Source organism: Gracilinanus agilis, chromosome 1 (assembly GCF_016433145.1).
Source record: "Gracilinanus agilis isolate LMUSP501 chromosome 1, AgileGrace, whole genome shotgun sequence".
Lineage (NCBI taxonomy): Eukaryota > Metazoa > Chordata > Mammalia > Didelphimorphia > Didelphidae > Gracilinanus > Gracilinanus agilis.
The window spans coordinates 63,484,183-63,503,744 of NC_058130.1; the positions used below are offsets into that span (position 1 = coordinate 63,484,183).

At 37.6% G+C, this 19,562-nt stretch overlaps 1 protein-coding gene across 1 annotated transcript in view; it reads left to right on the top strand.

The window, feature by feature from the left end:
* Positions 1-16,626, top strand: part of SEC61A1 (SEC61 translocon subunit alpha 1) — a 22,043-nt gene extending 5,417 nt beyond the window's left edge. The window contains exons 3-12 of the mRNA XM_044656878.1: positions 1,893-1,958; positions 2,090-2,168; positions 3,176-3,307; positions 6,356-6,465; positions 6,780-6,933; positions 11,053-11,213; positions 13,898-14,095; positions 14,435-14,626; positions 15,268-15,344; positions 16,110-16,626. Of these exons, the coding sequence (XP_044512813.1) occupies positions 1,893-1,958; positions 2,090-2,168; positions 3,176-3,307; positions 6,356-6,465; positions 6,780-6,933; positions 11,053-11,213; positions 13,898-14,095; positions 14,435-14,626; positions 15,268-15,344; positions 16,110-16,296 (1,356 nt within the window). The 3' untranslated portion in view covers positions 16,297-16,626. The remainder of the gene's footprint in view (positions 1-1,892; positions 1,959-2,089; positions 2,169-3,175; positions 3,308-6,355; positions 6,466-6,779; positions 6,934-11,052; positions 11,214-13,897; positions 14,096-14,434; positions 14,627-15,267; positions 15,345-16,109) is intronic.
* Positions 16,627-19,562: the final 2,936 nt, after the last annotated feature.

Here is a 19,562-nt window from a genome sequence, read left to right on the forward strand (position 1 = left end):
AGAGAGAGAGAGAGAGAGAGAGGAGAGAGAGAGAGAAACAGAGAGAGAGAGAGAAACAGAGAGAGAGAGAGAGAAACAGAGAGAGAGAGAGAGAGAAACAGAGAGAGAGAGAGAGAGCACGCACGCACGCATACACGCACGCGAGGGAGAGATACACACCTCCTTAACTCCCAACTAAAATCCTTTTTCTACTGGAAGTCTTCAACTCCTGTTAATTCCATTGCCTTCCCTCCATTCATTAACTGTCTCTCCCATTAGATTATAAACTTATTGGGCATAAGGGCTGTTTTGTTTGTTTTGTCTGCTTTTTGATATTTGTGCCGCCTTCTCATTGTCTAAAAGCTGTATAAATGTGAACTGTGATTATCATGCTGTATTGATTAACATTAGTGAATTATTTAATTTGCTTCAGTTATCAAAATAACCGAAGTCAAATTCTTTTTCATTTCTAATCATAACCATCTCTTATTGGAATGAAAGTTGCACAAATAATTAAAATCTATAGGTAATTCAGAAACCATTTTAACTAATAGTTAAATTTCTTTCCTTACTAAGCTTTTTTCCAGAGCTTTTAATGTGCAGTAAAATGGCTATTATTAGATTTCATTTCTTTTTATGATTGCTTTATTGTGGAGATTCTAAAAGGCTTAAAATGGCCAAAATAGAAGAGTAACAGGGCATAAATTATCCATAATTTGCCTCTTAGTAGTCAAGCTTTGACTTGATATATAATTTATTTCTATCCCTAAAGGTATTTATCATTTTCAAGTTGAGATCCTTATGAGACTCTCTCCATATGGAACCATTTCAATAAAAGCTTGATATCATACCCAGTTAGTCTGGAGTCATGTTGCCCATCTCAAATTTACATTTAAGGACTTCTGCTGAGATTGAGGTGTAAGGAAGAAAGAGAAAGAGGCAGATTCCCCAACAGGAAGAGACTATACTGCAATAATATTAAATTTGAGGTGTGCCCGTTCTCTTTTATAAATCAAGTCAAAGCTTGACTATTTAGATACTGAATGTAGATAAAATATAGTAACATTTCAACTGGCCACAGAGAATAGCATCCCGTGGTATAGACTGACAGAAATCATCCTATCTTACCAGATGAGGAGACCCAGTGATGCTGTAGGAAGTACTATGATAAACCAGAACTTAGATGACTCAAGCCTTCTAGCCATTTTCCCTTTATCAAACATAAGATATTTAACATAAGATTAATATTAATACAAGAAGAAAGAAAAGTCATCAGTATAAACGAATTGGGGAAGAAGGTCGGTCTGAATCATAGAACATTTTTAGAAGAAAACAATCTTATTTTATTTGAGTACCTATAGTCATTTATTGGATTGTTGAGTATTTCTAAATAATGGACCTAATGAATACATGAAAATAATTTTTATTCTGTCTAATCAATAATGACTATTCAGAGGTCCTCAAAAAGTTGCCTTTGCAAGTAGGTTAAAATATTTCACACATATACCCCTTCCTCTAAAAAAAAAGTTGTTTACACTTTTTACTAGCTTTTTAAAACTGAATAGACAAAGGTGTAAGCATGAGGACAATTCAGACTGAATTATCACAAATTCAGAATTAGCAGAAGCTAGTAGTAACACGTTTTTATTGTAATTATGACACCTTGTTAAAAACTACATTCATGAAAAAGTCTGTCCATTTCATTCATCATTTTCTATTCAGACATTAGGATCATATTATTCAAAAATATCAAATTTATTAGGATCTGATTAAAATTTTTTAATTCTGAAAGTATTACTAACTTCCACGTCCTTTTTTTTTTTTTTTTTTTTTTTTTTTTTTTTTTTTTTTTTTTTAATACTGGTTAAGGTGAAACATTTTTGTGTTTTATAGCTTTTCACTCTGTTTTCTAGATCCAGTTTAAGGAGAAGGTGTTATGGACTGCTATCACACTCTTTATCTTCTTAGTATGCTGCCAGGTAAGTTTGATTTTCTTATTTCATGTAGGGAGAATATATATATATATATATATTTTTTTTTTTAAAGGTATAGGGGAGAAATGAAAGTGGGACTGAGTGTTGACCCCTCCCTTCTCTTTGCATTTGTCTAGATTCCTCTATTTGGTATCATGTCATCGGATTCAGCAGATCCTTTCTACTGGATGAGAGTGATCTTGGCCTCTAACAGAGGTGGGAACTAGTTTTGTGGGCTTTGTCTGTTCAGTGCACAATGAATTTAGCCATAAATTTGAACTTTTTTTGTGGAAGAGACAGTCATTGTAGAAAATATGGATTGGAGAATGCAGTGAATAAAGCCGACAATGTGCCCCATTGAATACAATTCATTTAAAAATATCCAAGTCTACACTGAGATGCTAAATTGTTTTGGATTGCATTTGTATTCGGTTTGTAATAACAAGATAAGGCCATGTATGGGATTGGGGGGAGGAGGGTGCTGAGAAATAGGATGGATTTTTAAAATATGCCTGCACAAGAGAAATGATGAAATTTCTACCTGTCTTCTCCACATTTTGATAAGGTGGCCCACAACAGAGAATGTGTAATTTGTTTCTCAGCTGCATCTTTTTCATATCTATAAGGTTATGCATATGAGTCTAAAATCTAAATCAATTTTTTGTGTGTAATCTCTACAGTTACATATGGTGGGGTTGGGTGGATAGCTGTGTACTACTGTTGATGTATTTGATTAACTAGTTTGTAAAAAATAGTTCAGTATCAGTTGGTACAGCTCACTTTAGTATAATGGGAGGTAGAGATTTATTCACAACTCCATATACAATTGTATAGACACCCATCCCTGTCTCTAGGAGCTATTTGAATGTTATCCTTTTAAATAACAGATGAAGAGGTAAACCTTTCTTATCTCAACAAAACCAGAATGAATCTGTTGTGGTGAATTTAAATGCATGATTCTGCCTAGAAACCATGTGATTCTCTAACAGAATGAGACATTGCCTAGCAGGATTTCCAGAATGAATTGGATTTGACTTTATAGTTAGTATTTCAACATTATTTTTACTTAGATTTAAATCATGTTACTCATGTATTTTCAACCCAGACATGTTATATTTATATAACTGGTAAACAGGAATGAATCAAGTTTCTCCCATGCACTTTCGCCATATTTGACATTCTTAGATAATAGAAAATGTTTGATTTCCTCAATTGTCTTGCAGGCACACTGATGGAGCTGGGTATATCTCCCATCGTTACCTCTGGCCTCATCATGCAGCTCTTGGCTGGGGCAAAAATCATCGAAGTGGGTGACACCCCAAAAGACCGAGCTCTTTTCAATGGCGCCCAGAAGTGTAGGTGACATTGTGAATAATGTTTATAGGTTTCTTAACTGAGAATAAAATTAATAAGAAACAAAAGTTTGAGCAGTCAGAGCACATTTTTCCTTAAAGATACCTCCTTAGTCTCAGCTTTCTACTGCCTGAGTACTACCATGCCAGTAGATAAATCTGATGTTTAACTTTAGATCACTAAGTCATTACACTTCTAGAGGATTTGTAAAAAATTATTATTGTTTATTTATAGGATACTGGGCCTGTAGTCGGGAAGCTTTGTTGTTCATCACATCTGATTCTTTGTGACCCCATTTGGGGTTTTCTTGGCAAAATACTGGAATGGTTTGCTATTTCCTTTTTAAGCTCATTTTACAGATGAGGAATCTGAGGTAAACAGCATTAAGTGACTTGCCCCCAGAATCACCCAGCTAATGAGTGCCTGAAGCTAGATTTGAACTCAAAAAAGATGCGACTCCAGACCCAGTGCACTAAGCCCTATGCCACTTAGCTTCCCAAGGAAGACCTGAGATCAAAAGCATCCCCGAACACTAACTGTATGTCCTTGGGCAAGTCACTTCACAGCTGCTGCTTCAGTTTACTTAACTGTAAAGTGGGGATAATATAACACCTACCTCCAAAGGTTGTTATGAGGATCAAATAAGATGATATTTATAATGCCCTTAGTGCAGAGTCTGGCATTTAATAAATGCTTTTTTACTTCTTTCTTACTGTGTAAGAAAAGTTCCTTTGAACCAGAAAAGACTATCCATGTTGTCTTCATGAGTAGCTCATTTGCAGTCTGCTTTATTAGCAGCTGTTATCAGTAACAACCACCAAAAGCTAAGCATTAGAATTAACCTTGTGCTGCTGGCAAAAATGTGGCACCAGGGGATTGCACAAGCGGTTTCTGTTTTAATATACTATACTTCTTCCTGTACCATGACAGAGTACTTAGTGGACAGAAATTTATAACTTAATCTGTGGCATCTTTTACATACATGCATACATACAGTATGTCTGTGTATATTGTTATAATTAAAAATGATGAGGGCCGAGATCAAAAGGGAGAATAGTATTTTAATAAAAGCCATGCTGATAGAGATAAACTGACCACGCGCCTGTAAGAAACCTATTCCAACCTCACCTCAGCCATTTTACCTTCCTCTCCCATCGAGCTGAGGTCACTAAAGAGGAAGTTCCAAGTCACTTCCCCCTAATTTCAAACAGTCCCTCACCTTGAATACATAATCCAAAACAGGAAACCTATTGGACCACGGGAAATGTAGTTTTAAGGACCCCAAGTGATTTTAAATGACACAATATGCATGTGTGTATAACAGCATATGTTTTTAAAATTATGGTTGAATATAAAATATACATTATACCTGAAGAATCATTGCATTGGAATATTCAGTGATTTCTTGAATGGAAGACACTGAACTTGAAATTGGAAGATATAGGTTCAGTTTTTGACTGTGACCCTGAGTAGGTGATCATGAGAAAAATCACAACCTCTCAGCTTCAGTTTCCCTATAAATGCTTTATAAACTGTAAAGTACTATATATCTGAGCTGCAATCATTGCTCATTGTTCTTGAAATTAATTGCTGCCATTCCTCTTTATATCACTTTCCTCAAACATTCATTGCCAGGCAAATAATCCTATAGCACAGGGGTCGGCAACATATGGCTCTTTTGAGGGCCAGATATAGCTCTTTCTGCAGGAGCCATAAAGTCAATTTTTTTTCAGGCGCTGTTACAGGAGCCGCACTGTGAGCACTGTACGGCTCTCACGAAATTACATTTTTAAAAATGTGGCGTTTATGGCTCTCATGGCCAAAAAGGTTGCCAACCCCTGCTATAGCAGAATTAAAAATGAGAGCAGACTTAGAATTGTACTTGTTTAGAGCTTTGGAATTTTTTTTTTTAATCACATGACATAATAGGCTAGAAATGAAGCAAAAAAACTTTATTTGTCTGGTACTACTATGGAAGCAATAATGTGGTTTACCAAGATCTCTAACAGTGAAAGTATAATGACATATAAGAAAGGGAAATGGGCTGCAAAGTAAAAACCTACTAAATTAAAATATATATTTTAGGAAAAAGAAATATAAAAAATAACATAATGTCTCTTGAAGAATTTTTTTCCCTTTATAACACATTATATTAAATCTTAGGAGAAGAATACCATTATTCATTTATCTTTGAATTGACTGATTTCAGTTCACTCATTATCACCAAAGTAAGCACAGTTGGCCTATGATTAAGCATGGGTTGAAACCTCAGGCCTACCTCATATGGACAGTTAACAAATGACCTGTGTTCAACCTTTTGGCCCACAGTCCATGACTTCCTAAATAGCGTGAAGTCAAGAAGACGTAAGTTAAAATATGACCTTAGACACTTACTGGCTGAGTGACATTGGGCAAGTCACTTAATCTTTGCCTCACTTTCCTTATCTGTAAAATGGTAAAAGAACAGCACCTACCTCCCAGGATTATTGTGAATATCACATGAGATGGTAATTGTAAAGTGCTTAGCAGCACAATGTCTGACATACATTAAGCACTCAGTCCACCCATATAACACTTTACAGTTATAAAGCATTTATACAAATGTTCTCATTTTAATCCATTACCCCATCGGATAGATAATATAAATACTGTCCTACTTTATAGATGCAAAAACAGGTTGGAAGGAGCAGAGCCAAGTCTAGAACCCAGGTCTTCTGGTTCCAGTTTAGTGCTCTTTGCTCTAAAGCACACTCACTATCCCCACTTGTGTACTATCTGGGCTCTTTATAGGACCTGGAATTTCCAAACAGTTTCATAGTCTTGTGTAATTTTTTTTCTTTCCTGATGCTTTTGAATAGCAAAAGAAAAATTAGGAATTTAGTTTGCTTTTCTTGGAAGACACTTTGCTAGCTCATTGACTTAACATGCAGATTAATGGCAGACTGCATAGATGCTAAAGGGATATTTCGTGCCCTTAATTTAAACATTTGAGCTGCTACTATCCTTGACCATTCTTTCAAACTGTGATATAATATTCCTTTGCTTTACAGTATTTGGCATGATCATTACTATTGGCCAATCTATTGTGTATGTAATGACTGGAATGTATGGAGATCCCTCTGAAATGGGCGCTGGAATCTGCCTCCTGATCACCATTCAGGTAATTAAATTTGCTAGAGTACAATTCCTTTGTCTTCCAAAGGATCTTTCACTCTCATCATTTCCCCATAGCAAATCTAGACAGTATAGGAAGGGACCATCTCACTGAGGGGGACCTGGAGGCCCTTCATTTGTCCTTAGCAACACATGAAAAGGAAGTTCTTTTGACAGTTATCCATTAAGCAAGGATGATCTCTTCTCATCCCTTAATGTTAGTGCCACAGTATTCTGACTGCAGTGAGAGGCAAGACAATGCCTATGATGAATGACATTAGATATCAGCTCTTAATTTTTGTTTTCCATTTACCATCATAGCTCTTTGTTGCTGGATTAATTGTCCTGCTTTTGGATGAGCTCCTGCAGAAGGGTTATGGTCTTGGTTCTGGTATCTCTCTCTTCATTGCTACCAACATCTGTGAGACCATTGTGTGGAAAGCATTCAGTCCTACCACTGTCAACACTGGCCGAGGTAAAAGCCCAATGTTCACCATTTTCCTTGTTTTTCATATCTTGAATAGTTTTTAATGTGCATTCTTTGTATCACCTTCACTGTTGAAAGTACTTTGTGTGCCGAGGCAAATGTTAAAATAATCTGCATTGAAACAGAGAGCTTTTCAGATAATAATCCTCAGTGCCACAAGAAGAGAATCCTTTGAACAAATTAGATTTTAATACCTAGTGGAATTCCTCCTTACTTTCACAGCTGTTTCATCAACTTTGTGGAATCCTACAAGAAATAAGTAGCAGTCAGCATTTAATGTCTTTTGTCTGCTGAATGCTGAGGACATCCATGCCCTACTCAAAATGCTTATAATTTAGTTAGTGAGACATTAAGACAAATGAACATTTATTTACTAAGCAAATTGTGTACTGAGGAATGCCTTGAGTGGACAAATGAAGGTCAGGGTCAGCTAATGAAGAGATACTTACTGGATTTTAAAAATGGGTTTTAAAGAGCGCTGAAACAGATTGGCATTGGTAAAAGTAAGGAAAGGTTTAAGGGAACAAAGCCATAAAGAGAGAAATAACTTTCATTCACAACAGTGATATTAGCTTGGGGGGCACTGTTGAGATGACAGTAGAAAAATTATAGGAAAATATTTGGAGCAGACACTTGATGGAAGGTCTAGAAAACCAAGCAGTGGATAAAAGTGGGCAAGGAAAAGAGGGAGTAGACAGACATGCTGAAGTATTTGTAATAGAGGTAAAGGAGTGAAGGCCTCTAGGAGGGGAGTGGAAGCAGAAGATATGATGATGGTCCAAGAAGTTCCGTGAAAGGAAGAGAGGAACTTAAAGAACTAGGAAGATGGTGGTCTTGTCAGAAAAATTTGGGAGAAGAGGGAAACTTGTTTGGAATAGTTTGGTTTTTGGCCCATTCACTTATGGGTGTCAGCAAAAAGAGTTTCTTTGCTAATGGCTTGGATTGAAGATAAAGTGAGATCAGAGATGACAAGAGAGCTATAGGAGCCTCTGGCTACCCGTGACCATCGGAACCATAACAGGAAAGTGAAGTGAATGGCATGAGAGAACCATCTAATAGAATAAGGAAAGAGCTATAACCAAAATTAAAGGCACTATGTACAGCAGCTGCAGATGGCTGCTGTCACATGGGTTTACAGGAGTTGGGGTTGAGCTATGTGATCTCAGACCCTTCCACCTTTAATCATCTTTGATCCTATTTTTTACAAAAAGTGGCCAACATTATCAACTGTAAATGAGGTGGATGAGAGCTGATAAAAGACCATTGATTTTGCTGAGGAGGAAGTCATTTGACATTGAAAACAGCATTTCAGTGGAATAGGAAGAGTGGGAACCAGATCCTCAAAGAGTAAAAGAGGGAATAGATGGTGAGAAAATAGAAGCAGCAGCAATCAACAGTCATTCTATCAGTAACCATTTATTAATGGCCTCCTTTGTGCCAGGCCCTATGCTAAGTGTTAGGGAGACAAGAAAAAGGCACAAGACAGTCCTTTCTCTCAAGGAGCTCATGGTCTAATCTAAACACTCTGATGTTTGCAGCATGCAGACGGCTTTGTACATCTAGAATCTTTATGGGGAGATTTGGAGGCAGTCTCCTAGAAAAGGCATCAACATTAAGGGAACCAGGAAAGGGTCTTGGCAGAAGGTGGGGTTTTATAAAGCTGAGGCTTTAAGGAAGCTAGGAGGAAGAGATGAGAGAAAACACTCAGGATTAGGGATCAGCCAGTGAAATGTTCCTAGTTGAGAGGTAGAGCATAATGTACAAAAAACAGCAAGGGGGCCAGTGTCATTGTACTGTAGAGGGCAGCGAGGGAATAAGTTGTAAGAAGGGATATGGGGATGCAGTGCTTTAAAAGCCAAACAGGAATTGAGACTTAATCCTGGAGGTAAAAGGAGCCACTTCAGGGGAGTGGCATGTTTGGACCTATACAGACCAGTCTCACAATTTATTGGAAGATGGACTGGAGATGGGGAGAAATCTGAGGCAGGGACTTCCCTACACACACACCTTTCAGCAGGCTATTACAGTGGTCCAGGCTTGAGGTGATGAGGGCCTGCACCAACAGGGTGGCAGTGTCAGATCAGAGGAGAAAAGTTATCAGGAAGGTAAAATTAGTAGGACTTGGCAGATTGGGTATGGGGAGAGGGTGGTGAGGTGGCAACAGTCAGTTGTAAGAAATAGGAAGGAAAATGTATAAGAACTGAAAGGAGCTGTAAAATTGGATGCTGAATAATTGTAGAAGGTTGAATCATACCAATTCTATAGCTATCTCTGAAACTATAGAAGAGGCCCCTAGGCTTCATAATACACTATTCTCCAAGGTCAAAGTGTACCTGTATGGCAATCATTCAGCTTGTTGATTGATTTAATCAACTATACCTTTAGAAAAATACATGTCAGGCAACTAGATGACGTACTGGATAAAGCACCAGGCCTGGAGTTGGGAGGTCCTGGGTTCAAATGTGGCTTCAGACAATTCCTGGCTATGTGACCCATGGCAAGTCACTTAACCCCAGTTGCTTCGCCCTTGCCATTCTTGTCATTCTTCTGCCTTGGAACCAATTCTTAGCATCAATTCTAAGACAGAAGATAAGGGGTTTTCATTTATTTATTTGTTTGTTTTAGAGAAAAATACATGTGTGTTATAAAAACAAGATACAAGAACCTAGAGAAAACCATAAGTTAAGCAAAAAATAAACTTATCAGTGGCACAGAACATTTCTAAAAGTTCCTTTGTACTTGGGTTAGCAATTTCTTAAAATGGTTGAAAAGAAAAGAAAACATAAGTGGCATGTAGAAGAGCCAGCCAGTAAAGCTTGTTGAATCCTAAAGGCATTATATATTATATATTGAGAAAGCACTACAACGTACTGTCTATGTGCCAGGATTGTGCTCAACACTAGGGATACATAGAAAAGCAAAGGGAACAACCTCAGCTTTCAAAGAGCTTACATTCTTACAGGCATGCTAGGAAGCTGTGGGGAAGTCTATAGGAACTGGTTTTGTATACTTCAGTTCTCAAACACATGAATACTTAATTGCACAAACCTTATTATTCCCAGTCAAACAAAATTGACAAATATTATGCACCTAAAATGTGCAAATTTATCTCAATAATAAAGGAGGCACTGGTTGGGTAAGACTTTTTCTGAGTTAGATAGAGCTTGCTTTAAATAACAGGTTACTTAATATCTTGATGTCATAAACTGAATTCACGTTTCTGGGAATGATGCATGCACCAGGAAATTTAGCTCCCTGTCAGTAAGCCAGCACAAGTTCAATGAAGTTGACTGCCAGATCTCTAGTGAGATAATTGCTTTGTTCCAGAATTATAAACATGAATAGTAAGATATTCTTTGTTTCATAGTTTTACTTCTTCCTTTGTCATAAATTCTTTGTCATTTTATGAAATAATTAAGTTGTCACTATAGTGCCCACTAGTTCCTTTTACCAGATTCCTAGATCCAGTCCCCATTGTGATCATGACTCAGTATTGACTTCTGACTTCATCTCTGCAACATCTCCCCTACTTCACTTGCATGGTTCAGCTTCCCACCCTGTCCTTTCAAAAAACACCAGGATTAAGGAGCAAGCAATGAGGTGGAGATGTGCCTTTTCAGTAGTCCCATTTTCTCAAGTGAGATTTGTCTCTTTATCATTGATCAGGTTCATTCGCATATTGCACATATGTGCAGGAGCACTTATAGAGGTTCAGCCTTATCAAATAGATTGGTGATCCCATAGTCCTAAGCACCCCAAAATGGTTAGATGGGTTTGTTAAGGGTGATGCTGTTAACAAGATTGAAATTGGCCTTTTAGGTCAATTTCTAAACTAAGGTTAGAGATGAGTAGCCTCTTCTTTTTCTGAATCAGTGATTTTTATGATTGACTTTTCTTTTTAAGACCTTTTTAGTCATTAGGCAAAGAACTAACTTTTAGGCCATATGAGAATTGTGCTGGAGTGGTATCGATTTTTCCTATGCCAAGAAACAGCTTCAGTTCATGCAACTTAAAACATCTGCAGAAAGAATGAAAATTAGGGGAGGAGTAAAATACAATCAATACTTTTTGGAGAAAATATGTATTATCTTATTCTTTTTTAATTAGGTATGGAATTTGAAGGTGCCATCATTGCATTGTTCCATCTGCTGGCTACACGAACAGATAAAGTTCGAGCCCTTCGAGAAGCTTTCTACCGCCAAAATCTCCCCAACCTCATGAATCTGATTGCCACTATCTTTGTATTTGCAGTTGTTATCTATTTTCAGGTTAGTCCAAATCTTGTCTGTCTAGTTTGGGTACTAAGATTGGGTTTCAGATTCTCATGGTGCAGGCATGAGTGTGTTCCAAATGAAATCTAAGAATTTCATTCAAAAACTCTGTAAGTTTTGAGGTCAGAGGAGATCAGTTGGGATATATTATTTCTTTGCTATCGGGAACTCCTATTGAGAGAAACCTCCCTTCAACGTAGAACTGAACCTGTTCTCATTTTGCGGTCTTTGTTTCCTAGAAGCATTTAGAAGTTGTAATTTGTCCCAGGTCTTAAAATCTAGGTTTTCGAATTTAAAGGGTGGCTCTCATCACTCATGCCATTACTATCTCAGATGATAGATCCTTCAGGTAAATATTGAATAACATTAATCCAGCTTCATGCCAAATTTGGTTTATTCCCTTACTACTCCAAATTTATCATTACCAAAAAATAATTTAGTAGTAAGATATATTTCCATATTGTCTGTTCTCTTACTTTCCACAGTAGCAATATTGTTGATTTGATCATCAGTTGTAATATCCAGCTACACAAATTAAATGTACCTACCTTGATCCACACAAGGACCTCCCTTGGGAATTATGTGAATAAGCCAGAACAGAACTCAATCCAACTATGAAACTTGATGCTGTATAATCAAAAGACTTTACCTAACACATGATAGAGCATGATGGCCTAGAGTCAAGAAAACCAGATAGTTTCTGTCCAACTCACCATCACTAAGTAAGCTTATCTGGAACTCAGTTGTCTATAAAATGAGGGACTTGCTTGCGCTTAGATATCTATAAGACCACTTCATCTCTAAACAGTACTGTGGTCATAGTAGGGATTTCAGGTTATCTATGAATTGGAATTAAATCTGATTACAATTCCTGGAAGAACAAGGAAAAGTAAGGACTTATCCTGATTTGCCAGCCTTGGAAAATGTGTTGATAGGAAATAACTTTGGCTTAAAATAGGTCATTTCTGTACTCCTGCCTCTATAGTTACAACTTTGTGACCTACTTCTCAATAAGAATCCCAAACTTTTTTCTGCAGTTGACTTGCTTTTATATTTTTATTGTTGCACAGGCTAAAAATCAGTTCAGGAACACTGATCCAGCTAACTGCCATCTTCACTCACAGGACAGAACAATCTCCATTTAAGACATGAGTCAAGTCTGGCATAAACAGAATAAAATAAATCCCAAAAGAGCAGGACATTTGATTGGAGACATATGTTCCCAAAGGTTTATAACAATGCCTTTCCACACCTGTCACAATATTTGATTTTTTTAAAGTACAGTGTTGTTAATAAGAGAATATTCTGTAATTCCAGTGGCCAAGATATTGAAGTCTGTTTGTACACAAACATCAAAGATGTTCCTTAGTAAAATTTGAACAGCTCAAACAGGGAGACAAACATCATAAAATAAAGTGCAGCTGCCTTAATGGGACTAAAATGGGGAAGAGAAAACAGTTCAGGGATTATAAAAATTCTTTATTACACAATAGCTTTCAATCCTTTAAATTATGAAGTGGCAGAGGGCATGCATAACATCCGTTAAGGCCCTAACATTTGATTTGTGTGTATGTGTGTGTCCATTTGTGAATTTATTTCTGAAAAACAAAAATTTTGCCAGATTTGAATGCTCCTGAGGTTTGAGCAATTAGATTTGTGATAATGGCAAGATGAGACCCTTTGTTTTATTGCTTTAGGTTTTATAGACATTGGTGATGATATTATTAATAATTTATTAAGAACCCCGTTTTGTTTTTTTGTTGTTGTTTTTTTCAGGGCACTGTAAGCATTGAGAGAAGGTTTAAAAAAAAACTTGAAAAGATAGTCTATGCTCGTAGAGCTTACAATTTTGGGGACAGTGGAATAGACAGAAAAATTCAACATCTGTTAAACTATAAGAAGGAAATGCAAAGGAATGCTATGGTGGACACACTGAGATAATCAAAAGAAAAAATGGCTTAATAAAATATGTCATTGACTAAACTCAGAAAGAAGAAGGTTTTGGAAGGTCACATAAGCTCTTCCTCGCCTGATGGCAGGCTACAGGATAGGGCAGAGAAAACAAGAGTGTACGTCTATGTTCCTGGCTCTAAACACTTAACTAACTGTTTGCCCCTATTAACTTCCTTTTCCTTATCAGTAAAACAACAGCCTCATCTAACTTTTAAGGCCTAGAATTATGTGATGGTGTGGTAGCCCTAGAGTAGTTGGTAAGGGAAAATTGTGAGCCTTAGTTTAACCCTTCCGCTAGTAGCTATGAGGCTTCCAGGCAAGATTTTGATTATAACCAGTTATTTCTGAAGAAGCTCTCCGGTGTGAAGGCACTAGAGCAGTGATTCCCAAAGTGGGCACCACCGCCCCCTGGTGGGTGCTGCAGCAATCCAGTGGGGTGGCGATGGCCACAGGTGCATTTATCTTTCCTATTAATTGCTATTAAAATTTTTAAAAATTTAATTTCCAGGGGGCTAAGTAATATTTTTTTCTGGAAAGGGGGCGGGAGGCCAAAAAAGTTTGGGGACCACTGTGCTGGACTCTCAGTGCTATCTTTGCTCCTCATTCTCCTTTCTTTCCTTCCGTCAGCAATATAAGGAACTCTTGCCAACAGGCTCTCAGCATATGGTTGTGTATGATGAATGAAGATAAAGTGGTAAAGGACCAATGTGCTTTGTTTGACTCCTTAGGGCTTCAGAGTCGACCTGCCTATTAAATCAGCCCGGTACCGTGGTCAGTACAACACCTATCCCATCAAGCTTTTCTACACCTCCAACATTCCCATCATCCTTCAGTCTGCTCTAGTATCTAATCTGTACGTCATTTCCCAAATGTTGTCAGCTCGCTTCAGTGGCAACTTATTGGTTAGCCTGTTGGGCACCTGGTCTGTAAGTATATGACCTTTTAAAATATTTTTTATGTGCAAGCATATTCTGTGATTACCTTCATGTTGAAAATAATGACTTTTTAGTTGTCTAAACTGTGTGATTATGTATGGCCAAATATTTTAGTTGGTATAATTCTTCCTTAAGGACCTTGCTCAAAAATTTAGTGCTTTTTAAGTAGAGAAGTAAGAGATAGCCTGATTTTTTTTTCCTCCCACAATAATTGAAATTGTCTAATAAAATTCGGGGTCTGTGTTTATCTGTTCTGAACAATGTTTTGACTACAAATTTGAGTTCTAAGCTTTAACTGAATAACATTAACTTTCTTTTAATTATTTCTAGGATACTTCTTCTGGGGGTCCAGCTCGTGCTTATCCAGTTGGTGGTCTTTGCTATTATTTATCACCCCCAGAATCCTTTGGCTCTGTGTTAGAAGACCCTGTGCATGCAGTTGTCTACATAGTATTCATGCTGGGTTCATGCGCATTCTTTTCCAAAACATGGATTGAAGTCTCAGGCTCCTCAGCCAAAGATGTAAGTGGAAATAGAATTATTGAAGAGGGAATTAAATTACACAGCAGTTGAAGATTTTATCTCGCTTGGTACTAAAAAGTAGTAATAACCAATTAAATGTATATTTTCATTTTTAACTAAAGTGTAGAAAAGTAGTTTGCTATCCGAGCATCTTACATGCTCCCAAGATTCCATGAACATTATGTTATACAAATATACAAACAAAAAAGTAGATCATCTTGAGTCATGGTTTATTTAGCTCTCTGCCCAAAGCCAAACACTGAATTCCTATAGATCAGTGATTCCCAAAGTGGGCGCCACCACTCCCTGGTGGGTGCTATAGCAATCCGGGGGGGTGGGGGGGTGGCCACAGGTGCATTTGGGGGCAGTGAATAACTGTAAGAGGGCAGTAATAGTATGTGACAGGGCACTAAGTAATATTTTTCTGGAAAGGGGGCGGTAGGCCAAAAGAGTTTGCTATAGTTTGAGAATAGAAGTGAGATTTATCAAATTACTTGTCATCTGACTTCTGTAGGAGTTTCAATTTGTGTTCTGATTTTTTAAAAACAATATTTTGAACAATGGGAAACTTCCTACTTTGATTTATTTGTGGGTAAAGCTGATCTTTTTCCTTCGTCCCACCTCTAATGGGTGACATGTAGGTTGCAAAACAGCTCAAGGAGCAACAGATGGTGATGAGAGGACATAGAGAAACTTCCATGGTCCATGAACTAAATAGGTGAGTAACCAGTTTATACCTAAAGTAGTTTGGGGATATCATAGACATTAAACCTGTTGATGTGCTGTCAGTATTCTCATTCAGAATGCATGTGTGTGTGTGCATGAGAGAATTTGTGATACTTTTTTATTAGTTGAGCTATGACCACCCAATCTCTAGTAAGGACTTTGATTCTTATATCACATCTTGATGGGAGCTTTGGCAAGATCTAACCAGCTAGAAAGGCTTTTGAGTGTAAGCTGCTAATGGGTTGTGTTCCTGTCAGCCAAGGATTAGCCTAATTCAGTTCAGAGAGGCTCATAGCCAAAGAAACTCTGAGAAATCATTACTGAATCAGAGAAAGGTTGCACTCTCCATTTGTAGAGGAATTATACAGTGATAAAATTATAGATCATTGAAATTTCATTGACTTAAGTTATGCTGCTGTATTTGAATGGTCTGGTTCATTTTGTTTCTGGGATGGATACATTTATGGATTTTCAAACATGAAACAGGGCTATTATTTTAATATAATGGCTTAGAGAGTACCTAAAGTAGTCCTTTGGCAGTAGTGGCTCCTTAAACCTTATCTTTGCCTTACATTCTGCACATGGCATAAGGAATAGAGATGAATTTAGCCATGTAAAATTTTAAGTTTTGCAAGAGGACAGGCTGTGCAATAAATTTTTATGAAGGGTCTGAGGAAAGCAAAGTTGTTACAGATAGAAGTTATTACCAAGAAAAGTCAAGAGTTTTCCATTTAGTTCTAGTTATTTCTCTTTCTAGATACATTCCCACAGCTGCTGCATTTGGTGGACTGTGCATTGGCGCCCTCTCAGTCCTGGCAGACTTCCTCGGAGCTATTGGATCTGGAACAGGAATCCTGCTTGCTGTCACCATCATTTACCAATACTTTGAAATTTTTGTCAAGGAACAGAGTGAAGTTGGCAGCATGGGGGCTCTCTTGTTTTAAACTCTGCATCTTCATGGACCTAGAGGAGAGTATTCTTGAATTGTCCAAGAAGAGAAAAGAAATAACCAAAATCTTGTTACAAGAGCTCTTATTGCAAGAGAACCACATATGCCATGGTAGAAGAACTTTTGTTTAATAGTACTTTCAAATTTCATATGCTTTCATTCCGACGTTTTTGTATCATATGTGCACTTTGTAAAGTGCCAGAGAATGTCCAAAATGTTGTTTTTAATTCTGGCATTCGCAAAAATAATTGTAGAAATGGGATTTTCTTTATTTGATATTTGTCTCCTGAGCTGAATTGATGTAAATGATTAATCATTTTCCAAAGTATCGTCACTTTTTTTTTTTTTTAAGAATTCTTATGCCTTGAGTTTGTGTCTTCTAAGCACTAACTGTTGCTGTACTAGTCACAATTTCTACCACCCAGAGGGATCTATGAATCTGGTTAGAAGCACAAACATCATTAAAACTTATCCAGTTCATACTGGGAATAGGGTGAGAGAAATATGACTTTAAATTCAGGTGAACTTAAGGAAGCATTATATTAAAATTTTATCAGAGGGTCTCTCTCCTCGATAACCTGAATACCTGGTGAAAGGTATCTCATTAGCCTAAGACTGTTTCCAAATAGAGTAATTTTTTTTTTCCTTTTGAAAGGGTCTAATCAGCGTAGCCTAGCTTTTCTAGGGAAGAGAAGAATAGCTAAAGAATGAAAATGTAAACAACATTGGGATGCCTGGTAAGCGGCTCTCTTTCTCTGTGGCTGTTATCACTGTTGGCTACACTAATTGAGCTATGAGGACTAAAATAGCAGAAACTGCATGTCCCTGCTTTCTACCTGCTCAATTACTTTTGCCTTTGAGAAGTCCAAAGTTCTTTTAGGAAGTTGAGCCTAGCTGGACTAAGCAGTTTCTCTCTCTCTCTCTCTCTCTCTCTCTCTCTCTCTCTCTCTCTCTCTCTCTCTCTCTCTGAAGATATGTGTTAAAAACTGATTTTTCTAGAATAGTTTTCCTAGCTCAGAGCTGTGCCTGAGAACCCTCTAAAGTGACATTTATAATATCTTATCCTGATGCTTCCAATTTGTAGTTCCTTTCATCTCATATCATTTTTCCCTCAGTCTTCCTACCTGCCCCTTTCACCCCCATCTCAAAAATATTCCCAAAAAGGAGATATTTTGGCAATTAGGCATAGAAATAAAGTCTCCAAGTTTTCATAGCCAGTTTCATCATACATATTGATTGATTATTTTATAGAAAGAATGAAACATTGCCCTACTCGTATTTTTAGACCTTTTTTTTAAAAAAGTTGTATGTAGGACCAAATACAAGCAGTGTGAGTAAAAAGAAACCAGGGAATCGGGTTGTATAATAAACTGGTATTGCCCAATATAGGAAAAGAGATAGATTTCAAACAGATAGTAAGATCAAGATACCGGAATCTACTTTTTTCTTATGCTGGTCCAATATTATTTTTTAAGTCTTAAAAATTATGTCCAAAAAACTGTTTCCGTCCTCAACTAACAAATGGGCTGCAGGAATTGACCTTTTCAAAGTTGGGAATATTTAAGGAAAGCCTGAAATATTGATAGAGGGGGCATAGGGAATAATATCCACAAAACTCAATAGAATCTCTCTAGTTTGAGGAAGACTTTGGTGGCACTAAACGTGGAAGAGAATCTGGAAGCAAGGTGAGAACCCGGGACTCGGTTGTGATGCTTGAGCTGTTATGCATCCAGCAAATGAAAGAGTAGATACCGGGGCGGCCTGGTGTCCTGGAGATGGTGCTATCCCTAAGATGAGGTGGGCTTAGAGTAGACAAGCCCACAAAATGTAGAAGTGGAAACTCGCTGCCAGGCTCAGGCGGGGAGTTTTATATATAGTACACAGTGTTCCAAGAGTCTCTGTGTAGTTTTAAGCTTTGAGTTTAATACCGTAAGTGTATTTTAGCTTAATATATCAAAGTATTACACTCTTAAGACTGCACAGAGACTTTGGAACGCCCTGTATTTCAGTTAGCCCCAAGCTAGGTCTAGTCTCTGCTGGAAGGAGCAACATTAACGTTAGTTCACGTCTGAGAGCTCAGACACTCGGCTTCTCTTTGCTAAATCATTTCAATTTGACTCGTGGTGGTGGTTGGGTGTTGATTTGTTGAATCCATTGTAGTGTTAGAGTCATCAGAGCCAAATGGCTAACTTTGATCGCCCAGAAGTGAGTGCGTATCGTGGAATTCTAGAACCAGAACAGACTTTTGCAATTACCTGTTCTATTTTAGAGAAGAAATTGAGATTTAAAATGTTTACACAAGGGCTTGGAAATGAGCTAATCCAAAGCAGTGCCTGGTGACCATGTATTAGACCTGCTCGGGAACAGGAATGAGTCTGAGGTACTGATCTTCCTCCATAACCACCGAGCTTTGCTCTCAATCCCTTCTAGCGCTGGGGATCTTCTCATTGTCTGGTGGGTCTTTTTCTTTGTCCCTCTCTTGCTCAGTCCTGTGCTCCACAGCAGAAACTGATCAATGAGGGTGCGGATGTGGAGTGACAATTGAACTCTCCTTAAAACCAAATGATGGTTTGGGAGTTTTTATTTGGTTTTATATTCTTCCATATACACTTAGAACTCCACTAGTACCATTAACTATGTGTCCTTGCTATTGGCAAATGACAACATCTTTCCCATCTGTAATTGCTAAGTCTCCAAATCCTGCAAGGATGGGGTCTTGGGTAACAGTATCGAAACTGGGGCCAACACTCAACCACCTTTGGAGGTTTATTGATAAGGTAAATTATGGTATAATGGAGGAATGGAAACAAGCCATGAATAAAGGAAATGTTTTACAATTCCACATGTTTATGATGTTCTTTGCTTCTGCTCTGTTTCTTCTCTAGAAGGGCTAAGTGAAACGGAGAAAAACCTCAGAAAATTTAGGAACAGATCTTGGTTAGAGTGCTAAATCGCAAAGTTAGTGAACTGCCATCTTCAAAATAAATATTTGTTCTTGGAAGCTGCCTTCTGGCTAGGTTAGCACCATAGTTCAGTTTTTATGTTAGAGAAAGACAAATCTTGGTCATTTATGAAGTCTCAGTTCTTCAGTTTCTGTATTTTAAAAATGACTTGTTGGGTTCATTTATTTCCAGTGCTGAACTTGGGCTGCACTAAAGCAAGGCTGCCCTAAGGCATCACGCCTGAGTAATGAATGCCTATCATTTTGAGTTTAATACCCTACTTTGTGGTAACACCAAGATAACTTGAGCCCAGGTTGAA